The sequence below is a fragment of the Otolemur garnettii genome, unplaced genomic scaffold (assembly GCF_000181295.1).
Source record: "Otolemur garnettii isolate 467f Iridium unplaced genomic scaffold, OtoGar3 scaffold00034, whole genome shotgun sequence".
In the NCBI taxonomy this organism is placed as follows: Eukaryota; Metazoa; Chordata; class Mammalia; order Primates; family Galagidae; genus Otolemur; species Otolemur garnettii.
This window is the reverse complement of record NW_003852429.1, coordinates 10,189,381-10,212,829: the sequence shown is the minus strand read 5'-3', so window position 1 is coordinate 10,212,829 and position 23,449 is coordinate 10,189,381. Positions and strand designations below refer to the sequence as shown.

Below are 23,449 nucleotides of genomic sequence, written 5' to 3'. Positions count from 1 at the left end.
GAGAGATGGGCAGAGAGAGAGAGAGATGGGGGAGAGAGAAAGAAGGGGAGAGGGAGAGAGAGAGATGGGAGGGGAGAGAGAGACAAAGAAGAGAGAGATGGGCAGAGAGAAAGAGATGAGGAGAGGGGAGAGAGAGAGATGGGAGAGGGGGAGAGAGAGATGGGAAGAGAGAGAGCATGTTTCCATGCTTGGGAACAGTAGTGGTATTTGTAGCCATCTGGGCGTGTGTTGACATCCAAGACTTAACTCCACTTCTTGTCTGAACTTGGGGGTGAAAGAGCTTTGCCGGGACCCAATGTGGACAAGGGGAAGAACCAGGGAAGATCTGGGCAGCTGCTGAGTGGTTCAGGTGAAAAGGCCTGAGAGATACCCCAAGAACAAGTCTCCCTTACTTCTAAGTGGAATAGCAGAGATTCTAAGCTTCCCTAAGAGTCAAGAACAAGAGCCCAAGTCAAAGACCAGACAGGGAATATACTGGGGTGAATGGTGCCCTCAAAAGATATGTCCCTGTCTTAACCCTCAGAACCAGTGAGCTTGACTTTCTTAGAAAAGGATCTTGTGATGAAGTCATCCCGGATTATCTGGGCAGGCCCTAAATCGAATGACAAGTGTCATTACCAGAGACAGAGGAAGACTGGACTCAGTGTGAAAGTCTGGTGAAGGTGGAGGCAGAAACTGGAGTTATGCAGCCACCAGCCAAGGAATGCCGGGGTACCAGGAGCCGGAAGAGACAATGAAGATTCCCCCTGCAGCTCTTGGGATGTGTGGTCCTGCTGACAACTCATTTGGACTTCTGGCCACTGGAATTTTGATAGAATAAATATCATTGTTTTAAACCACCAAGTGTGTGTGATTCATTATAGCAGCTCTAGGAAACACACAGAGGTTATTATCTCTGGGAATCAGAGAGCTTGGCTGGACCTTCAGGAGCTGAGATGGGGGCCGGGAGAGCAAAGAGAAAGCCCAAAGCCCGGAGGGGGACGGAGGAGAGAGGACCAGCTCATAGAGGCTAACCGTGACAAAGACTATCCCTGAAAAGAAAAGGAACAGAATTCAAATGTAGCAGAAGTTGAATTGAGGGAGCAAGACTGTTTTCTGCCACCAACAGAAATGCAGGGATTGTGAACCAAATTAAATTCATTTGTAGATAAACCAAGAGAATGACTTTAGCTTCACATATTCAAATTCATGTATTTTCAGACATAGTTTAGGCTACACTAATGTCACTGATGTTGAGGGGGAACTAAAGAACTCGAGAGCTGCCCTGCATTCAGCTGTTGTTCTGCCCGTAATGTCTCACAGACAAGAGTTTGAAAACTCAGCACAGGCTAATGGTGGCTGCGCTGCTTGTAACTGGCAGAGGCTACTTGAACCCAAGATCTCTGACTCCAAGCAAAGTGCTCCTTTCCACCAGGTTGCCAACCTGCGTCTGCCTAATTCGATGGCAAACTTCCTTGCCGTGAGAGAAGAGCAGTGCTGTGTTTGTGTTTCCAGCCAGGCGGTGCCTGACACATCGGTGGAGTCCAATCAACTGTTTGTCGAATTTAATCGAATAACACAACCACACTGTCCTTAAGTAGCCTGCCATCTGTCTGGTTCAGGGGAAATAATTAAAATTAAACCCTCTTGCCAAGCCAGAAAACCTGTCCATAAGGGTAGAAGAGAAAGAGAGCAGCTTTCTTAGGGGTTACGCACGAAAGCAAACTGCAATGCTCAGCCCAGAGAATGCCCTGAAAAGGCCGCAAAGACCAAAAGGCATCCCACCCTTTTATAGCACCACGTTCATATATGTTCTCAAGATTAAAAATAACTGGTACTCAAGGAAGAAGACCTGACAACACCATTTGTTAAATATAGCTCATCCTAAAATCACCTGGTGACTGGGATGGCCGTGGTAGCTGATTGCATTTATCCACAGGAAAATTAAAACATTTCATATCTCCATGACTAGTGGGTAGTTTTACAACTTGAAGCAGGTATCTAAGTTAAACTCCCACCCTCCACCCAGAAGGGGTGATGGAGGCATTATCTTCCTTATATTTACATTATTTCAAAAAGACAGCCCTGAAGTCCTTATGGAAAACATTCCTGGGTTGTTAAACTGGTAAAGGGCTCATTTAGATTTTAAAAGTATTTATATACATCTCAAAGGGAAAGAGAAAGAATTTATAATTAAAATTTTCTAAAGGAAATACTTTCAGAAAAGAGAAGGGAAAGACCCGGGCACTGAGGCTCACGCCTGTCATCCCAGGTAGGTGGATTTCTGGAGCTCAGGGGCTGGAGACCAGCCTGAGCAAGAGCAAGACCCTGTCTCTAAAAATAGCTGGGCATTGTGGCAGGCGCCTGTAGTCTCAGCTACCAGGGAGGCTGAGGCAAGAGGACACTTGGGCCCGAGAGTTTGACGTTGGTGTGAGCTAAGATGCCACAGCAGCTACCAAAGATGAGAAAGTGAGACTGTGTCTCAAAAAAAAAAAAAAGAGAGAGAGAGAGGAAGTCTTCTTTTTCTTCTTTATTTTACCCTTTCTTTTTTTTTTTCTTCTTTTTTAAATTTGTGTTTGCACACTCAGTGGAGAGATAGGAAACCCTCGTGCCCAGGAGTGACAGGAGTGATGTGAGATAGCACTTCCTAGCAAAAGGAAAAAGACAGGTAGACCTCTCAGAATTGGGGTGAGGATTCAGGGGAAGGTAGATTCCTCCCCTTATATTACTTTCTATCATCAAGTTCACGGAAAAGGAGCTAAACTGGGCGTGGCCTACAAGTTTTCCGCTGTAGAAAATGTCTGACGTAGAGTAAGTCTGATGCCAAGATGCAGTGGAGCTGACCTGGTGGGGTAGTAACAACCTCCGGCCTGGCCCATCCTGTGTCTTTGTTAAGTTCTCATGAGATCCCAAAGGAGGTGGTGGCTTTTTAAAAGAAGAGGGCTGAGCATATCCTGTCACAATTTAATATTTATATAGTTAGAGAAGAGCTACTCGTTTAACTCTGCTTAATAATCTCTCTGGTTCTCAAAAGTGGTGGCTAAATTATCTTAACTTTATAACCTCCATGTTTATCCATCTAATATGAACAAATGTAAATAATTTGTTAAGAGGTAAATTGAAAAGAAGAATATAAATTAGGAATGAAAACGATCATAAATGAATGTGGAACTTTAGAGAATCCAAAGTTGAAGAAGGACTGGAAATTGAAATATTTTTAAAGTTTTACTATTTTGTTGTTTTTGTTCTCTTACCTTATTTAATTATTATAAAAGATGGGTTTTTTTTTTTTTTTTCCAATTTAGAAAGTTTCGTGAAATACAAAAAGGAGACGTGAGGCTTCATTATTTCCTTACAGGAAAGTGGGCACCCTTCACATTTCTGACGTATCTTCTCTCTTACACATCCTTTAGTGTTGTTTTTTATACACAGTTGAATTCCTACCATATGTACTCCCATTTAATATTGCGATATAAGCATTTTTCAACACTACAAAAATTCATGAATGTACTAGTCATGTATTATTATGTAACAAATGACCCACATGTTAGATACTTACCAGCAAATTGACATTTACCACTTTGAAGTAGGAACCTGAGAGAGGCTTACCCAGGTATTTCTGGCTCCATGTCTCATGAGGTAGCAGTCAAGATGTTGGCTGGGGCTGGAGTACCTACTTGTAAGATGGGTCACTCACACAGAGTTGGCAGGAGGCCTCAGTGCCTCAACATGTGGGCCTGTCCATCGGGCTGCCCGATTATCCTCAGGACATGGCACCTCTTTCCACCAGAGCAGGTGAGCCAAAAGAAAACAAGGCAAAGCCACAGAGTACTTTGGTGCCTACATTAAAGGGTCACACACCATTGATTTCCATGACCTACTGGTTGCACAGGCCAATCATATCCGATGTGGGAAGAGACTACACAGGGCCTGAGTGCCAGGAGCTCAGAACTGAAGGCCGCGTTTAAGGCTAGCTACCACAATAAGAACTTGTAATGGCTCCATGAATTTAACCATATAAATCTCTATAATGCTATTAACTAGTGATGCCAAGTTGGATATTATTTCCAGTATTTGATAATTACAAAAAAAACCTCTCTAATAAGCACCTTTGTATTGTAAGTTTTTCATCAATACTTCAGATTATTTTCTTAGGATATAATCTGTGAGATGGGATTGTTAATCAGGAAAAAAAATGTTTTTCTTAATTTCTTTTTAAAATTGGCTTTATCAAACAAGTTAATATTTTATATTGTTTATTTCAGTTAACATATGAAATTTCCTTTAATGTATTTATGACAAATACCTTAAATGCCTATGCAATGAGTCACAATTGCATGTTTCTTTTCTTTTTAATGAATCTTGCATACACTATATTTTAGGTAGCTATACTATATTATATATAATAATTTGTGATACTTACAGCATGTGGGTTTTTTCATTGTTATTTAACCATTTTATAGATCCTCCTGAGTTTGTTTGTTGCTGTTATTTTGGACAACTTAGAACTTGATGAAGATCTAAAGAAGCTTAAACAAGTAAGTAATGGATGGGGCATTTTTAAAGTCTGTATTTTTTTTTTTTTTTTAGTAGCAGTTTTTATTTTGGAGGAAAAAATAAGGTCTGTATTTTTTAAAAGGGCAAAACAAGTGCCTGCAGGTACTATTAAAAGCTATAGGCCTTCAACATAAAAATAAAATAAAACTTAACTAAGTTAAGGCAGTTTAAGTGAACAAAATGTAACCTTTTCAATTTTATCTGATCAAAAGGAAGAGAATGTTCTATTATTCTATCACCATCCTAGGAATAATTATATCCTTATTTTTGAGTAAAAGGAAGATGAGCATAAGCATAGTAAATTGGATTTGGAGACCGTTCTCCTTCTCCTATTAAATGATGTTTTTTGGAAAATGAAATGCTTCAGGGTCAGATTGCCATTTTGCATAATTCTCAAATTTATCATTGATGATAAATTTTATAATGGTGATAAATTTCCTTATCATCATTATAAAAATATTATATACCAACCTGTGTGAACTTTACACACCAAAAGAGAATTTAGTCTAAATGCCCATAGTGATTATAAGAAATGAAATTGAATAAATAATCCCATGTGTGTCTAGTTATGTCTAGAAACAGACAAGGGGTCATGGTGCACCTTGTACCCCTAAATTCTACCCCTAAAACTGGAACTGGATTCGTGTGAAGGCGTATTATCAAGGACTGAAGGGCCACAGATATGATCGACAATTCTGTTTCACTGAGGATACTTGCCTTAAATATTTGGCTGTCAAAAACTAGAGACCCTTTGAGAAGGAGAGTTGGTGAGAGGGGAACGTCATGGAGGACATTCTTAGATGACTTGTCACTGCCACAATATTTGAATTGGTGACGAACAAAAACCGAGGCTTTCAAACATTCTATTAGGAATTATTTGAAGACTGTAGACACTCAGGATTTTTAAAAGTTGCTACTTTTCACAAAGCAAAAAGCATAACCTATTTGCTATTTTTTTAGTAGGTTATTATATAAACGTCTTATTTTTTAATTTTTTTATATGTGTAATTGTCACTTGAGGCACTTTATTTTATTACTCTTACCTCCAAAGCCTATGCTTTCCACCAAGGGTATCAATAATAACAGATATTTGTTATAAAGATTACTACTGTGAGCTTATCAAGGAAGGTTCTAAGTTCCTGTCTGTCCTGCAGCTATACCTGCCAATGGTGTCTCCCTGCTCTGCCGGGCTGGTTTCTTCCAGAGCTTGTCACCGTGTGGTAGCAGGGACAGGTTCTTCAGACAAGAGTTGGGCATTTGCCTGCCATTGATGAAAGCACTTTACATGGCTTCTAGTTGTAGAAAAAATATGTAGTAGGTGAGTTCAGAATCAAAACTGAACATTATAGAATTAGACGTGACCACTAGCCGTATCACTGTATAACATACATTATATACGATGTATGGAACAGCTGTGTAGCCACATTAGGCTGTGCAAATCTGGTGTCTAGATATGGATTTTCCTTTTTATCATATTTGTTATACATAGATTTTGAATTTCCCCTGACTAAATACATTAAAATGTATATTCTGTAGGTAAAATGAAAAATATTCTTTTTTCTAACTGGTGCTACTGCCAGTTATGCTTTTAAATAACCGTAGGCCAAGTACTACAGCATACAATTACAGCCCAAATTTGTAAAGTAATTTTCCTGCTAGAAAGGAATAAAATAAATTGAGAAGTAATAAATTTTTTCAAGTTCATTAGTCCAAACGTAAAAATATCTTGCTGTGTTGATTTTTTTCAATATTTGAATTTATGTATATGTATACAGAGGTATAACCTATTTCATTTTCTTGTCATTTATATATCTAGTGGTGACTTTAGGCAACTTTATTTTATTTTTATCTTACCCCAAGTAAAAAACCAACAGTAAAAAAATCAAGATTTCAGTTGGCCTGGACTTCTTCCTGGTATATAAAATGTTAATAAACTGCGTGGCCCTTTGGTTTGAGTATATATCATTAGTTACAAAATGGCTTTTATTTAATCACTTGATAGTTATAGGTGGTGCTTTGTGTTTCTGGAAATTCTGTACATCAGAACTGATTACCAAGTTGTATTAGTCTATAATTTGGGGCTTGGATTTTTAGAGATATTGAGCATTGAAAACTTCAATCATAAAAATAAAGCAGCAATTCCATTTTCATTAGTACTTTTTGCATAGTTCTTTATTCATGAATAGGCTGAAACGGCATATCTATTAATTCATCTACTAATTTTACACTTAAAACTTCAAGTTAAAGCGTGACTGATTAACTTCCCTTCATTTTTGTACGAGAATGCTTTGGTTTATTTCACTATTTTTAAACAATTGTGTTTTTTTTTACATTTCTGATTTTCCTTATTTTCTATGATTTTGGCCTTCAAATTAGAGCTCATTTGCATACTTTCAAAAATGTATCCACCCGTCTGCTGCACATCCATGCCTGCACCTTTATATGTTCAGACACATAATAATGGGGATACCTGAACCTTTGGACTTTTATAGCTTCTTTTGAACCTCAAAAAATATAAAAATATTACCTTAGGGTGACGCCTGTGGCTCAAAAAGGGTGCCAGCCCCATATGCCAGAGGTGGTGGGTTCAAACCCAGCCCTGGCCAAAAACTGAAAAAAAAAAAAAAAATTACCTTAAATATTTGTGTATTCAGTGGTCCATTTACATATCCAGTCCTTAAGATTTAAGAGAATAGGAGGAAATGAGGAAGAAAAAAAAGTACTGGTTTTTCTTAATGTTTCGGGTTCTAGAAAGCACTATTGCAAATTCCATATTCCTCCGGTTCAAACTTTGTTCATTTTTACTGCTCCTACCCATCAGTCTGTAGGTTTTCATAGCTATGGAGTATTTGTTCAGTGTTTGCTCAGTGCCAGGTGTTTTATATTTTCACATAATTTTCAAAACAGTCATTCATTGCAAGTATTATTACTGTATTTGTTTCACATATGAGGAAACTAAGGCACAGATAGGTTAGGTAACTTGCCCAAAGCACACAGCCAACAAATGTCAAAGCTAGAATTCGAGCCCTGGAAATTTGAACACAAAGCCCACAGTCTTAAACTCTAAAGTATATTGAATCGAGTCAAAGCCATACAGATGCCAACATGAGTCACATGTGCTGTAGTGACTGACACACAGGACTACTATTAGAGTTATTTGTCTATAAACCGTGATGTTGTAGATGCCAGTGTCATCACCATGTTCACCAGATAACTGTTGAGGGGAAGGATCGTTTTCTGAGGGAGGTGAATTAAACAACCTAGTCATTAAAACTATCCACTCAGATGACCTAATCAGAGTCACTGGGGTTATGACTTTGCCACGTGACGGTGGGCACCACTCATGGTATCTTTTCTTAGCAACCTCCCTGGAGTCATGGTCCTCTTGAGACAGGTGCATAATAAGCTTACAGGTGCATAATAAGCTTGCAGCTACTGACATGTTAGTGAGGCCTCCAGAGGCTTTTACAGTACCTTATTATGGATGTGTTAAAAATCATTATGGTAAAATATGAACTTTTGTGGGTTCATAGAGTAGTTTTCAAGAGTAATATCCACCAACCACGTATAAAAGTTCCCTTTTCTCTGCAAACAAACAAAATGTATAGAAACCAGTGCCACTTGCCTCTCAAATAGGGACGTTGAATGCAAAACCCTCAGGAGAGCTCACGAGAGGAAGAGAAATGAGTTCTCATGCTTGGGACGAGAGGGGCCACCCTCAAGCTGAATGCAGGGTGGTGGGAGGAAGGGAAAGGTGCTAGTGAAGGAATTAGAATGAGGAGAAGAGGGGAGGAAAACACCAAGGCTGTGAGATTAAAGGAGAGAAGATGAATAGAGCTCAGTGCTGAAAGTGCAGGCAAGCGACCTAATTCAGAGTTAAGAACATAACAGAGTCAGTGTCCAAATGTCCAAGGACACAGGGGCTTTCAGGTAGATGCCCCGGGAGGGCATGTGTGGCTGTAGGGTCGAATCCTGCGTAAGTATTAATACACACACGAGGCTTTAGCTTTCCCCATCGTTCTCCTATGTAACCTCCTGTGGGTCAGGCAGTGGTTCCCAGCTGGAAACTGCTGGGCTCTCTGGGTCCTCATGAGAAGCTATGGAGCCTAAAGGAAATTGCACATTTACCTAATATAAGCCCACGTGTGCCACCTAAAATGTCAAGTTTAATACCTTAACCTGGAAATCTCTAAATTCTAGGTGGCAGCACTGTTTCCTTAATGCTGAGGTTCTGAAGTCTCTTCGTGTATGCATTCTTTTAATTACAAATGAAAAGCAGCAAGAAATTTCTGTTGCTTAATCAAATAATTTTGGTGGAAGAAAAGATTTTATTTAAAGATAGGGTCCAGAGGGGAAAAGAAAACAGCTTTTCGTGCGTGCGTTTCTGACATTAAGTGCTTATTCCCACCGCCCCCTCTCAAGATACCACCAGTGTGCACTGTGATGGTCATTAATGTGGCTCTTCCTCTGTCACTCTGTAAAACAATGTTAAAAAAGTCACCCCAATCAGACACATAAATTCCCCTGTTGCTTTCCCTGTGTGTTACATATAAGATAAAACTGGTTCCTGGAGGCAGTAGAACAGCCTGTCTTTCCACAGCTGCCGTAGTTTACATGACCCCATGTCTAATTAAGTGGAGACCGTGCTTCTCCTTACAGAATCCTCAAAACACAATATAAAACAATTATGGTAAAATTTAAAAGTCAGTTCATAGAGTAGTTTTAAATAGTAATATCCACCAAAAATGTATAAAAGTTCCCTTTTCTCTGTAAACAAACAAAAAGTATAGAAACCAGTGCCACTTGCCTCCAAATAGAGAAGTTGAATACAAAATGCTCAGGAGAGCTCAATATAGGAAGAGAAATTAGTTAGAGAAATTAACTAGAGAAATGGAGACCTGGGAAAAATATGTAAAACTGTTCTACATGAGATTTAAAAATTGACCAGAAACAAGTTTGTGAATGTGTGATTGTGGTGGGCTGCTGAAAATCCAGATCAGTGCTATGGAAAGTAGAAAACTCTTAACCTAAACCTACCCTCTGAACAGTGGGAAATGATGACCTTGAAGTTCAGTTGATATAGAAACAACCCTGGGGAATGTAGATGGAATTTTGCAAACTTTAAAAATGAATAGAATTCATGCAGCTTTAATGATTTTTGCAAATTCAGTGCAAGACACATATAAAGAGTGTTCTTTTAAGCAGTATAAAATTAATTAAGCTATAAGGAAAAATAACAGAGAAGAGCCTCAGGGAAAGGATCATTGAAAGGAGAAGTATAGATAGTCTGTTTAGATTGAATTCAAAGCTATGAAATTAAGAACTATTTCCCCACCTTTGTATCCAGCCTCATGTGAATTCTCATTTTCGTTTGATGACATTTGGTCTTCCATAGAGTCTACTGCCGAATGGAGAGTGGATATGTTAGGAAGCTTCTCTCTCTTATTGACTGTGACTTTTAAAATATAAAAGCAACAAAAAAAATCTTATATTCTTTTTGTTAAAATATGAGCTCTAGGTTAATGTTTTCTTTACCTTACCTTGTGTGATGGTTGATGTTATGCATCAGCTTGACTAGGCTAAGAGATGTCAGGTAGCTGACAAAATATTATTTCTAGGTTCATCTGTGTGAATGTTTCTGGAAATGGTAGAGCAAAGCAGATGCCTTCTCCAGTGTAGGTTAGCATCACCCAATTGTTTGCAGGCCTAAATAGGAAGAAAAAGGTGGAGTAAGGTTGGATTTGCCCCCTGCCTGATTGTTGAGCTGGATAAATGATCTTCCCCTATTCTCTGGGCTGCTGGTTCCCAGGTCTTCAGCCCTAGACTAAAACTTACACCATTGGCTTTTTGATTCCTGGGTCTTCAGATTACACGACTGGCATCCGTGGGTCTCCAGCTGACAGGTGGCAGGCTGTGGGACTTAGCAGCCTCCATAATCACATGAGCCAATACTTTAAAATAAATATGTGTGTGTGTGTATGTATATGTGTACATATATATTTATATGTGTGTATATGTGTGTGTGTGTGTGTGTGTGTGTGTTCTTTTTCTCTAGAGAATCCTTCCTAATATACCCTGAAGCTTTCTTTCACTTGTACCTCTGTTTTGTCTGCTGGATTGAGCTCACTGCAGCTTCAGGGTGGAGGCAAGGAGAGAGGGACCCTGCTGCAGGGCGCCCGTCACCAAACACCGCTTGCCATCTCTTGTTCTGAGTTGAGCCTTCAGTGTTCTCGGGGACCTGAAACCAATGTCATTCCAAAGGGAGTAACAGAACGGCTACAGTAACAAATGCTACCTACTGAAAACCAGTGTGGGGGCACTTTATATTAAATTAGCAACTTTAATCCTAAATACTAAAGATGTGGAAGCTGCCATTGAGGGGAGTAAATGTTGCCCAAGTCTGCACAATTTATAAGTACCTGAGTCAGGACAAGACAAGCTCTCTGACTCCAGACCAGGTCCTTGCCAAAAGGTGCCTCACTGCCTGCTCAGAGAACCAGTCCTTTCATTTACAGTGAAAAGCATATCTAGGAGGTGGATTGTATGAGATGCTTTTCCGATTTGTAGATCGGCACATTCTCTTCCTGTGGGTGGACTGATAGGAAGCCAGACTATAATCAGAATATAACTTAGTGAGCCAGGAGTTAGGTATGGGAGGGGGTGAAGGAGGGTTGCATGATTCAAATACATAATGGCATAGACTAAGGTCATCTGAGAGATCCATTTTACAGTTGAGGTATTGCAACCCAGAGACTAAGTTTACCCATTCTATGAGCCTGGCACAATGACCAGGACACTGTTTCTACGCTCAAATAACTTGTGAGCTGATGTGAGAAAGTGACAAGGAAACAAGCACTTTTGATTCAGTGGCGATCACTATACGGGTTCTTGGAAGCACATAAGAAACTACATCTAATGCAGACTATGAAATCAGAGACATTATCTTCTCACAACTACAGAATAGATTGAAATCTGAAGATTGAGTAATGCTTACCCACCTGGCAATGCTTTTTTTGGATATGACACCAAAAGCACAAGCAACAAAAGCAAAAATATGGGGCCACATCAAACTTTTAACACTGTACATCAAACGAAATAACCCATAGAGTGAAAAAACCACGTATGAAATTGTAGAAAATGTTTACAAATCATACATTTTATACGGGGTTAATATAGCAAATAGATAAAGGGCTCTTACAGATTAACAACCACAAAAACAAATAACCTGCTTAAAAAGTAGGCAAAGGACTTTAATAGACGTTTCTCCAAAGAAGATATACAAATAGCCAACAAGCATATGAAAAGGTGTTCAGCATCACAACTTATTAGAGAAATGCGAATCAAAAACACAATGAGATATCACACATATTGAACCGCCACTGTCAAAAGAAAGTTTGACAAGGTTGTAGAAAGGTTGCGATATTTGTGCACTGCTGGTAGGAATGTTAAATGGTGCTGCCGCCATGCAAAATGATGTGATGGTTGCACAAAAATTAAACTTAACATGACCATATGATAGTATACACTTCTAGGTATATATTCAAAAGAACTGAAAGAAACATCTCAAAGAGATGTGCGCACACACACCTACACACACGTTCATTGCCGCACCTTTATGATACTCACAATAGCCAAAAGGGGGAAGCAACCCGGTGTCCATCAGTGGATAAAGAGATAACGAAACATGGTGTTCACTGACAATGAATGTTACTCGGCCTTAAAAGGAGGAAGATTCTGACACATGCTGCAACATGGATGAACCTCAAAGAACGTCATACTAAGTGAAATAGCCAATCGCAAAAATTCTGTATGATCCCAGTTAGATGAGGTATGTAAGGTAGTCCAATTGGGAGAAACAGAAAGTTGAACAGTCACTACCAGGGACTAGGGAGAGGGTGAAGAGGGAGTTGTTAATGGGTACAGAGCTGCAGTTTTGCAAGATAAAGTTCTGGGGTTCCGTTGCACAGCGGTTTCAAGTTACTTAACCCTACTGAACTGTACGCTTCAAAAATGATGAAGATGGTAAATTTTATGTCATGTGGGGTTTTTGACCACAATTAATTTTTCTAAGCTAAAAGTGGTCATCATATTAGCCATAAGGAGGAAGTTTAGTGGCGGCAGTAAGAGCAGGCCTGGGGACTCTGATGGTGCAGAGGATGAGGAATGAATGACAGCTGAAAAAGTCAAGATGAATTACCGACTTTTCCCATCAAACTGCTCATACTCTTAAGTTTCCGGAAAGACCACCTAGTTGCTGATTGAGTCTACTTTTTTTAGATATATCTAACACCACTTACTATGGTGGTATCCAACTTTTTTCCTCGGTGGGAGACAGAGAATGATGCTGGTGTAACACATTGCCGTCAACAAGGAGAAGCTGGCGCAGCAGGAGACACAGCTACCTAAGACTCCTGCTGTGCCGGGAAATGCCCAGCTGCCCGGCAACTAGAGGATCAACTCCCTGAAGAGCCTGTAAATCATTGATGGCTCAGAGCTGGAACACTAAATTTTACTCAGAGCCCTTGATGCTACCCACCTCCACTTGATGCTGTTCTCTCAATCTTTTGGTCAGCGATGATTCTTTTGTCGTCAGTTTACAAGTGATTGCCCATAACTTTCCATGGCGTAAATCTCAAAAGATCATCTTATATAGCATTTGATCCGCTGTTTCTGAAATAGCTCCGTCAATATTAGACTTACTTTTTTTGCGATAAATTCTTATTTCACACTAAGATATGAGCAATAAGATTGGTTCAAATAAATGAAACAGCTAAGAAAACGATTTAGATCCCAGTGTTAAGTCAAGCAGTCACAACTGATGATCAGAATTTGGACATGTCAATGATTAGCACGAAATCTAGAATTCAGTGCAAAAGGTGGAAATAGCCAACTGGATTTTTTAAGTCAAACAAGTACCTGTTACAATTGATGTTCTGTTAATACACAATGAATTGTGTCTTTCAAAAAAAATATGTGGAAGCCCTAACCCTCGGTACCTGGGAATGGGACATAATTGGAAATGGGGTCTCTGCAGGCGTAATCCACTTGAAGTGAGGCCCTAATTCTTACCGTTCATTATAAGAAGCAGAGAGGAGACACAAATAACACAGGGAGAATACCATGATGACAAAGGCAGAGATGGGAACATTGTGTCTACAAGTAACACCAAGCATTGCTGGCATCACCAGAAGTTAGGAGAGATCCACGGAGCTGCCCTTCCCTCAGAACATCCAGAAGGAGTTTGCTCTGCTGGACTTCTTGATCTTAGACTTCGAGACCCTAGAAATGTGAGATTAAAAATTTCTGTTTTTAAGCCACCCGGTTTCGGGTACTCTGTTGCAGCAGCCCTAGATGACTAATACATCTGAGCTTTGTTCTCGCCTCAAGAAGAGACGATCCCTTTCTGAACCTGAGAAATGGCACAGCTTAGAGCATGGGCCACCAGGAACAATGGATGCATCCTCAAAATTCCAGGCCAGCTTTCACCAACCAAGAGCCACGTTCTCAACAGGGGAAGTCATTTTCTTCTGCCTTTGTTTAATTATGAGAATCAAACAAATCCCATGCTAGTGAATGTCACGAATTCAAGACTTTCTTGGAACAAAGTTTTTCTATAATCCCTTCCAAAATTTCATTTCATCACTGACCCAGGCAATCACAAATTGTTCAAGGGCTACTGTTTCAGAAACTGTATTCTTTGCCTCATTTACTGACACGCAGGGACTTTTTATCAGCTTCATCGCTCTTACCGTTGAACGGACATGAAGCTACATGCCTAAGACTGTTCAAATCTACATTGATGAGCTGTTGGTTGTTTTATTGTTTAATCGTGCTGATTCAGAATTACTTACATCACATTTTCTCTGCATGGTAACCCCTAGTTTCCAGGGAGGGTGGTGATAGAGAGAAAAGGTACCCAAACAGGGCAGGGGAGGAGGGGAGATGATATTGCATCTCCACCTGAACATAACCCACTGCTTAGCCATGGGGATGTGATTTCATTGTACTTCCTTTAATCGAGAGAACAAAATTTTTAAGAACAATGAACTCACTGTAGTAGACTATTAAAACAGCAAGGGTGATAATGAAGAGGAACCTAATAGCATTTTTTTATTCAGATTCTGTCACAGGCAATGGGCAGCTCGATTGCTAGGGTTCTAAGAAGAAAGCGTGACAATTGGTTTTCAGTTTTATGCAGTGCCTGACAGTTGTTGAATCACAAAATGGCTCTTTTGTAGTTGTGTTAAGAGCTGTTATAAGGAGGCAGAATAGTGAGTTTCACCTTAGTAGCTCTAAACCCTAATGCTGACTGCACTGGAGGTGTCACCCCTGCCCTGATTCCTGCTGGGTTCAAGTTTTAGACAGTTCATTTGCTCCTTTTTTATGAGTGGTTCATAGACTTTTCCATTTTTCCCAAAGCATTTTCCCCATCTCCCTGTTTGTTCATTCCTCCAACATTTGGGTCCCTACTATGTGTAAGACACTGGGCCAGGCATGAGTGAAGCAAGAATAATAAAGAAACGAATTCTCTGCTCTCAAGGGGGCTTGTGGTCTAGTGGGGGAGTTAGACATAGAATGAATAGCTGAAACAAGTAATAAATATTTCCAATGTAAGATGAACTTCTTCAGAAAAGAGCACCATCTCCAGAGAGGAGTTAACACAAGACCCTGACCCCAGTGGGGGTAGGGGGTGAGGGAGGAGAAGGTGGCACCAGAGCCGAGTTATGCAGAAAGAATGTAGTGAATTCATGGAGGTGTTGTGGGGAGGACATCAAGGTACATTCCGGGGAGAAGGGGAGCCTCGGTGCACCCCGAGGTGGGCAGGCCACGCTGAGTGGTATACAGTAGGCAGAGACCCTGCAGCATCTTGATAAACACAGTAAGAACTTTCATCGTTAACCTAAGAGTATAAAGGAAGCCACTGAAGGCTTCTGATGGAAGTGGTGGTGAGCTGGAGAGCTGTTTGGAAAATAAAATCGGGGCGACTTGGTGATAGGTTGGATTTAAAGACGTGTGAGAGCATCTCAAGGATGTCTCCTGCCATAAGATCTTCACAGTTGCATGGATGACAGTGTCATTCACCAAAACAAGAGGCACCAGCACACAAGCTGATGTGAGGGGAAAGATTGTCAACTCTGCCTCAGGCATGTTGAGTTTTGGATGAGACATCTGAGTGGAGATGCCTGGTAGTTGGCTGCACCGATAGGTCTGGAGTTCAGGGGAGAAGGCTGGCTGAGAAGTTCAGTGTAATTCTCAATTTTTTATTCAGTTCCTGCCACAAGCCAAGCACGATTGTAAGCACATGGGATAAACCAGTGAACAAACCAGATAAAAACCACTGCTGACTTTGAGCTTTAAAGTTGGAGACCAAGAGGAGGGAGGGTATTTGTTGGGACGTCACCTAATGTGCACAATGCCAGGGTACATGCCAAAACTATAAAGAGGGGAGTGTAAATGTCTTAACACAAGAAATAAGTAAGGGAGGTGAAGGTTGTGTTAACCACTTTGCTGTAAGCATTCCAAATTATATATAAAATCAGCACATTGTACCCCATAAATGTATTGATGTACACGGTTATGGTTTAATAAAAAAAAAAAAAAGGAAAGGAAAAAAAAGAAAGTTCTGCATATTTGCATAGTACCAGGGGTTGTCAATCTGGGTGAGATTGTATGGGGTGAGACAAAATGAGGTACCGAGGGCCTGCGGAAGAGCCAGTGCTTTGCCCTTAGGGTAACTCAGTCTGTCTCTGTTTGCCCCTTGTCTGTTCTGATGGGGCTCATGCTATGTGGGGATTTTTAATATGTACATTGAAAATATTTCCATTGTTTATTGCTGTGAATTTCTGCTCTGATACCTCGCCACCCACACAGTCCTCATTCCCCACCATAGACAACATGGTAGTAACCACCAGTGAGGGGTGATAGCCAAGCTGTAATGAAAAGCTGGACCGATGTTGTGTCTGACTGGTGTTGCAGATGCTGGCACTGGAGCTGGAGGCCACTGGCCCTGTGTGACCATGCTTCTCTCAGGAAAGTATGGTTGTGTCAACTCACATGGTGCTCCATTAATGAAAACCTTGATTGTATTGATAAATGCCATCAGACAACACTGCTTCTTATTCGTGCATGGATAAAATTAAAGAATAAAAGTCAAGAAAGTGGTAGCATCCCTTCCTTGCCATTTACTCCCTCAATTCACCACTTTCCTATGGATTTTTCACTTTAAAAGTCTAGGAAAGGGAATTGGTTGACTACCTGGACTCTCATATGACCTTGACATATTTTTAATTGGGTCATTTCATCTTATTCTGCACTTGTTCCCCTTCTAAGGTGAGCCACCAGTCCCTGGGGCCAGAGTCCACATTCCAGAGATGGCTAACTGCTCTCTAATTCCCGATTATCTGCCCAGTTCACCACCCAAATGATACAGGGAGAACACCGAGGGAGGAGTGGACGTATGGTGGACTCATCTAGGGTGCAGGGAGAACACCGAGGGAGGAGTGAACGTATGGTGGACTCATCGAGGGTGCAGGGTCTATGTAGAGAGATTTTGCCTCCTTTGCTCAGAGCTGGTGGAGGGAAGGTTTCAAGAGAATCTCTTGTTTCAGTTGCTCAATTAGAGCAGGTGTTTGGCTGTTGAGAGTCATTGACACCTGCCTTCTGAAGAATGGTGTGGAGAGAGGTAGTGTGAACATGCTGCTTGCAGGTGGCTGAAGGTCAGAGGCTGGCCAGAGTACAGCTGGTACTAGCTCGCAGGGACTGTCCAGAAGAAAACCTTCTGAGACTATACTGGGGGGACCCTACCCTTTCCTAGTTCTCTGCCACCCTGAACAGTTCAGAGGGGACCTCAGTGCTTCCCATGACAGATGCTAGAGGAAGGTAGAGGGACAGAGAGCTGCCCAGTCAAGGCCAGGCTGAGATGTGCTCCAGTCAGAGAGAGAGAGGGTTAGTGGAATGGCCTGAGGAGGACAAGACTCTCTCTCAGGAAGCCTTTGGCTGAGGAAGGCCAGAGTGAACCTGCCCTTACTAAAAAAAAAGAAAAGAAAAGAAAAGAAAAGGAAAAAAATCACACAAACTATATGTTGACCTTATCAGCAAAGACCTTAAAGGCCTTAAGCTCTGAACAAGTCTAGTTCCAAATCAAACCAGAAAGAGGATCCCCCTGAAAGTGGATCTAATAACCAGCGACTGGTTTCCTGAGATAATCCCATCTTCTCTGAAAGCTCTACACCGGCCTCCACTCTGGAAGAGTTAGATGTAAATGGAGACGTGAAGCAGTGAGAAAGGAGACCACTCCACCCCCCAGTGCAAGACAAGTCACGCTCGTTGCTCAGTGGGGTGGGAGCTGGGGAGGCTTGGACCAGATATGAGACCAGATTGTACTGGACTGATTTTTATTGCTGTGAAATTTGACCAAAGAGTCATGGAACTTACCTGGAATAACAACCAGGCTTTTCCTCTATTCACGGGTCGCTGTCTTATAACTGAGGGTTAATGGTTTGCAAGGCTTCCCTCCCCTTGCAATCTGCTCGGTGCACTTGCTCAGTACCAGGCATGGGTCTCACGCATGGACACGTGACTGTTGAAAATTTTTTTACTCTGATAGTAACAAAAGAGTGACTTCGATTGTTTCTAGGAAATGAGAATTGTATGTGCACATTATTTTCTTTAATGGTATCCCTGTTTCCAATTGTTTTATATGAATTGATTAATGTGAATTTTCATAGTGCATCCAATAAGCCCTTTTATCAAAGTATGCAAAATTTAAATACTCTGTATTCAATAATTATGCATATTCAAGTATTAGGAATGATACACAATTGTTGCCAGAAGAAACTACTGGGATCCAAGCCCCCAAAGTACAGGCTGCAGTCTGAAATATGTACCTTCCATACTTGTAATGTACAGTGTCATGTTTATTTTGGCTAAACACTATTGCTGATAGCACTTTGTATGTACATGAAGGTGGTACAAATAAGGAAATCTGCTATAGAAAATGAAAGCCATAGTTCACACCATCAGAGAAAGAAGATACAAATAAGCCCAGGGAAAGTGCCAGGATGACCCCCCGCAGTGCTGGAATAGACGTAATGTCGGTTTATTTTAAGATAGAAGACAGACAGGTAGCTACCTACATACACATGGTTCTGTGGTTACATTACCAGCCTCTGCCTGGAGGCTCTTTCAGGTTCTTGGTGATTATGAGATGTGCCAGCAGCTTTTTTATTGATAGAGTGAAAGTGAAAGCACTGGGGGTGGGGGGGAGGAGAGAGAGAGAGAGAGAAGAAGGCTTGAAAAGGGCAGCCGCACTGAGAATGTTGCAGGAATCCAGGCCCAGTGGAGAGAAAGTGGAGACAATCGCTCAACTCTGGTGATAGAAGAGGAAGGGGTTTTATTTCAGCCTGCGGAGCTGTGGCAGAATAGAATCCAAAATGGCCAACCTCCCATCAGCTCTGTCCCTGTCCTCTCATTGGACTCACAAGTAGACAGACAAAAGAATTATCATATTACCTCTCACTGGAGGTCTTAAGGCATGTGCAGGTTTACAGAAGCAGAAGCAAGCAGCAAGTGTTAGTTTCAAGGACCTGGGAAGCTAAGTCTTACAAATGCTTAAGACTGAGTTACCATGGGGAGGGCCTTGCAGGAGTGTCCTGGGGCTTCTCAGCCTTTGTTTCTTCTTCTTAGACTTTACTCTCCCTGGTATCTTCCCTCCGGAGGAGGTGGATTTTGGTCTTTTGACCTCATTGAGGAGAGGAATATTCAAGACTAAGAGTTTGGTTTTTACTAAGAATTTCGGTAGTAATCTATAGAGTTGTAGTCCCTCCCATTTGTATAAGTTATATAGCTATCTTGAAAGTGACATAGCAATTTCAAAGGCAGAGAAATTTTAAAACAACAATGCAAATGATATTGTAATTAGCCCAAGTTCCTGTAAGGTGACCTAGATGGCTGCCAAGCCAATTGAAACTAGTTCTCGTCTGTGGTTATCAACCCCACCTTCATTAGACTCTCACACCTGCACCCACTCTGCAAGCCGCTCCATCTGGCCTCAGCCCTGTCTCCTTATCTCCTACTCAAGCAGTTACATAAGGTACCTACATGCATAGGTAGTAAACACATACAATACTACCTGTATATTCATGTGCATACATCGTGTTTATGCAGATATTTCACAGCTCTTTCTGTTGCGCAATCCCAAAAGCAGTGATCAGTAACACTGAGCAAACCTGGTGCAAAGATTTTGGTTTCTAAATACCATTCTCCAAGAATACAAATGAGCACTCTTTGGAGAAAGGGCCAGTTTCAGAAGCAAGCAAAACACGATAATACTGTGAGCATTCTGTGGTGCCAGAAAGTTAAGAAGAGCTAAACAGGAAAAAAAAAAATGGAAGTTGTCTAACGGTTAGAGGAGCTAACTGAAAGGCCCCCATAGCCAGAACAGGAGCACTTTGAGCAGTAAGGTAAATGAGGTGCTACTGGATTATAACCTGAACAGAACAAACAGCTGCAAATACACACTTGTATAAATACATGGTTCAATAAATAAATAGAAAGAAAGGAACAATTCTAAATAATAAACAGAGAAATAGAACTGATGGAATAACAAATAATGAAAACAAAATTGTCACTAGAACACCACAGTTACAGTTGCCAAAGGCACGGATCTACTGATAAGTGCTAAAATGAAGATGGGAAATTTGTTTGTTGTTGTTGCAGTCTGGCTGGGGCTGGGTTCGAACCTGCCACCCTCCGTATATGGGGCCAAAGGATGTGAAAATTTAAGGAAAAGTAGAATTTTGCATGGCTTCAAAGTAGCCTCTCCAGAAATCATTTTTTGGTAATTATTTTGCAATTTTAACATGTAGCCACAAATTCTTTGATACTCCTCCTTCTAAAGAGATAAAGCATAATCCTTCCCTTAAGTGTCACCTGGAGTTAGTAACTTGCTTCTACCCAATAGAGTAAGGAAAGAGAAACATCATAATAATATAGCAAGAGACCTGGCAGACATCACCTTAGCCAAGTGACCGCACTTAACAGCACCAATAATAAGGCCTATTGCTGGCATCAGCACCCTGACAAGATGAGAGGGACGTCATCTCCACTGTATTTGCCTCCACACATTCCATAATCTCAGTCTAATCAGGAGAAACCATCAGACAACCCAAAATTGAGGGACACTCTATAAACTAGATGACCTCTACTCCTCACAACCACAAAGGTCATTAACAACAAGGCCAGTTAGAGGAAGCACCGCAGCCAAGAAGAACAAAAAGCGTGATAATGAAATACAAGGTCGTATCCTAGATGGGGTCCTAGAACAGGAAAGATCATTAAGGCAAAAACTTGGGAACGCCAAATACGTGCTGCGCTTTCATTAAAAGTATTTGCCCAAGGTCAGTTTCTTAGTAGGATACACATTCTCTGGTGGGTGACATGCTAGCCTAAGAGAAGGCTGTGTCCAGTTAAATAAGGATTAATACGTAAATGTGAAGACAGGACACAGACAGGTACAGTTCCTGTACATGGAACTCTCTGCACTATCTTTACAACTCTATGTCAGTTTGAATTTATTTCAGTAGAAGGTATTTTTATAAATGAGAACTTTCCGTGATAAGCTCTCAGGTGCCCGACATGTAAATTGGCTGCTGTGTCGCCTTGTTAGATGATGCGTCATCTATGAAGACATAAATATGCTGCATAGAATTCATGTTGTATTATTCTTTTTTGATCGTAAGAGGTTGGGAGCACACAATTCATCAAGAACCAAATGCTACTTATGAATTTGTTTCTGATGAAACATCTAGTGTGGCCGGTCATTACTCCTCTTTCAAGTTTACCAGGAATATAATTCATCTGAAGTCGGAAGAATTGCATGTGCTGGTTCATATAGCTGATCCCACCTATAAATAACCTAGAAAAGGATAAGAGAGTGATGAGAAATAATGCAAATGGTCTACTTAGCCTATTTATGGGACACCATTAATGTTGTCATGTCATTGCCATCGTGTTACCATTGTCCCGTGGATATAAACGTACAGTGTGAGGCCAGGGAGCTACAGAGAGTCCTGCCCTTAACTGAAAAAAAATGCATCCTCTTCTAGGGGAAAGACACACAGAGTCAGAAAGCTCTAGTACACAGCTGAGCACTGGGGTTGAGGACGGGCAGGTGCACAGAGGAAGATGTACCTAACTCTGATCGGAGCTGTGGGTCCTGAGAGATGTGGCAAAAAGCGATGCATAGAATTTTTCAGGAAATTGGGAGAAAAACTATATAAAAGGAATAACAGGTATAAAAACTACAATTGCTTGAAAATGTTTGGGTCAGGCTAAATACAGAAGTTTTTAGAAGCTGAAACACTGGAGTCAGAAGGCCTGTGGTCAGATCCCAGTTCCGTCACTTGTAGCTATGTGTGAATTCAGTCAGCTGGTTTCAGCTTCTTGGACCTCAGTTTCTTCAGCGTGATATAATATGGAGCTACTTTTGGGAACTCTTTTGAGGACTAAATAATACTAGCAATGCACGGCAGTGAGCGTGATGTCCAACACACTGTTCACTGCTTCAACTACCAATTACTGTTTTCCTGAGAAATATTCCTATAGAAGATGAGTTGGTTTTGGAAGGGTAAGAGTTAAGCAAGTCAGAAGGGGAATATTGCAGGCAGGGGACAGGATATTCATACGAAATAACTGTGTGAGGGAGACACAAACCTATTTATTAGAGCATGAAAGGCAAGACTTGAAGATGCTTTATGCCGGGCTAAGAGGACTAGACTTTCTCCCATACACAACTGACAGTCCTTGAATTACTCTAAGGAGCAGAGGGACATAATTGTGTTTCTCTTTTAGGTGTTTTGAAGGATTGGTTTAAACGACACAAGATGGAAAGCCGGTTAGGATAGTGTCAGGACTTGCAGTGAAATGAAATCTGGGTGAGCAGGTGGCTCTGGATTCAGCAACACGGGAGAAGTGGTGACTCTGGCAAAAGCAGACCACAGGGTGGGGTGGGGCACCTGAGGCAGGAGAGGGTGGCAGAGGAGTGGGGAGAAGTGTAGACGGAAGGTGTGCACTTCTCTCTCTCAACAAGCAGCCTTGGAAAGGGCAGGATGCAAGATCAGAAGTGTTTGCCTCTATTTTCATTTTCACAATCGAGAGACTGGAGAGAATAAACCAATCAACACAATGAAGGGGGAGGAGAGAGCGGAAAGGGTGAGGGGCCCAGACTGGACGGAGGCAGGGGCTGCAGAGCTCACGCCTGCCGTCCCACTCGCTCAGATGACACCCTTCTCCGTGGAGCTGCCATGGCGTGGGGACAGCTTTGGGTTTCAAAGCACATTTGCCTTGAGTAATTCAAATTACAGGCAATATGCTGTCTCGTTAGATATCTTGTGTTTATGTAAAAGAACGAAGATCCTCATTTTTCATTCGAGAACCCTGAAATCCAAAGTGGTACAGAGATTATAACACTGAAACAAAAATTTAAATCCATGTCGTCTTACCTTTGTTTTTTTTTCTACTACATTTTCTAAAACAAAAAAGAGAAGACAGTTGTTTGAGTGTGAACACATACACTCGGGATGTAGGAATTTTATCCTGAATTTCTTCTGATATAGGTTTATTTCCTATTACTTACCGAATAATTCATCTCATAACAAGAACCAAGTATCTAGTTTATATGGAATTCTAATATAATTTCATCTGAAGTGAAGCAAAAATATGCATTTTTTATCATAATGAGGATGTTTCTATGACTCAGTAAATTCCCTAATGGAAACAACTGTGTCTCAGAACAAAAGGAAGAAACAAAACAAACAGTAACAAAACAAAACAATAAAATTTATATTTTATTTTATAAAATAAAAGTGTTTAGGATGTAGAAGGGAAAAAAATAACCATACACTGCTATCTCTAA

General features: G+C 40.9%; 1 protein-coding gene across 4 annotated transcripts in view; it reads left to right on the top strand.

Annotated features, from left to right (window-relative positions):
• NALCN (sodium leak channel, non-selective) overlaps positions 1-23,449 on the top strand; it is a 329,433-nt gene that overhangs the window by 207,314 nt on the left and 98,670 nt on the right. For all 4 annotated transcript variants that reach the window (XM_023513101.1, XM_023513099.1, XM_023513100.1 and 1 more), the window contains one exon: positions 4,443-4,517. In XM_023513101.1, coding sequence (XP_023368869.1) covers positions 4,443-4,517 — 75 coding nt within the window. The remainder of the gene's footprint in view (positions 1-4,442; positions 4,518-23,449) is intronic.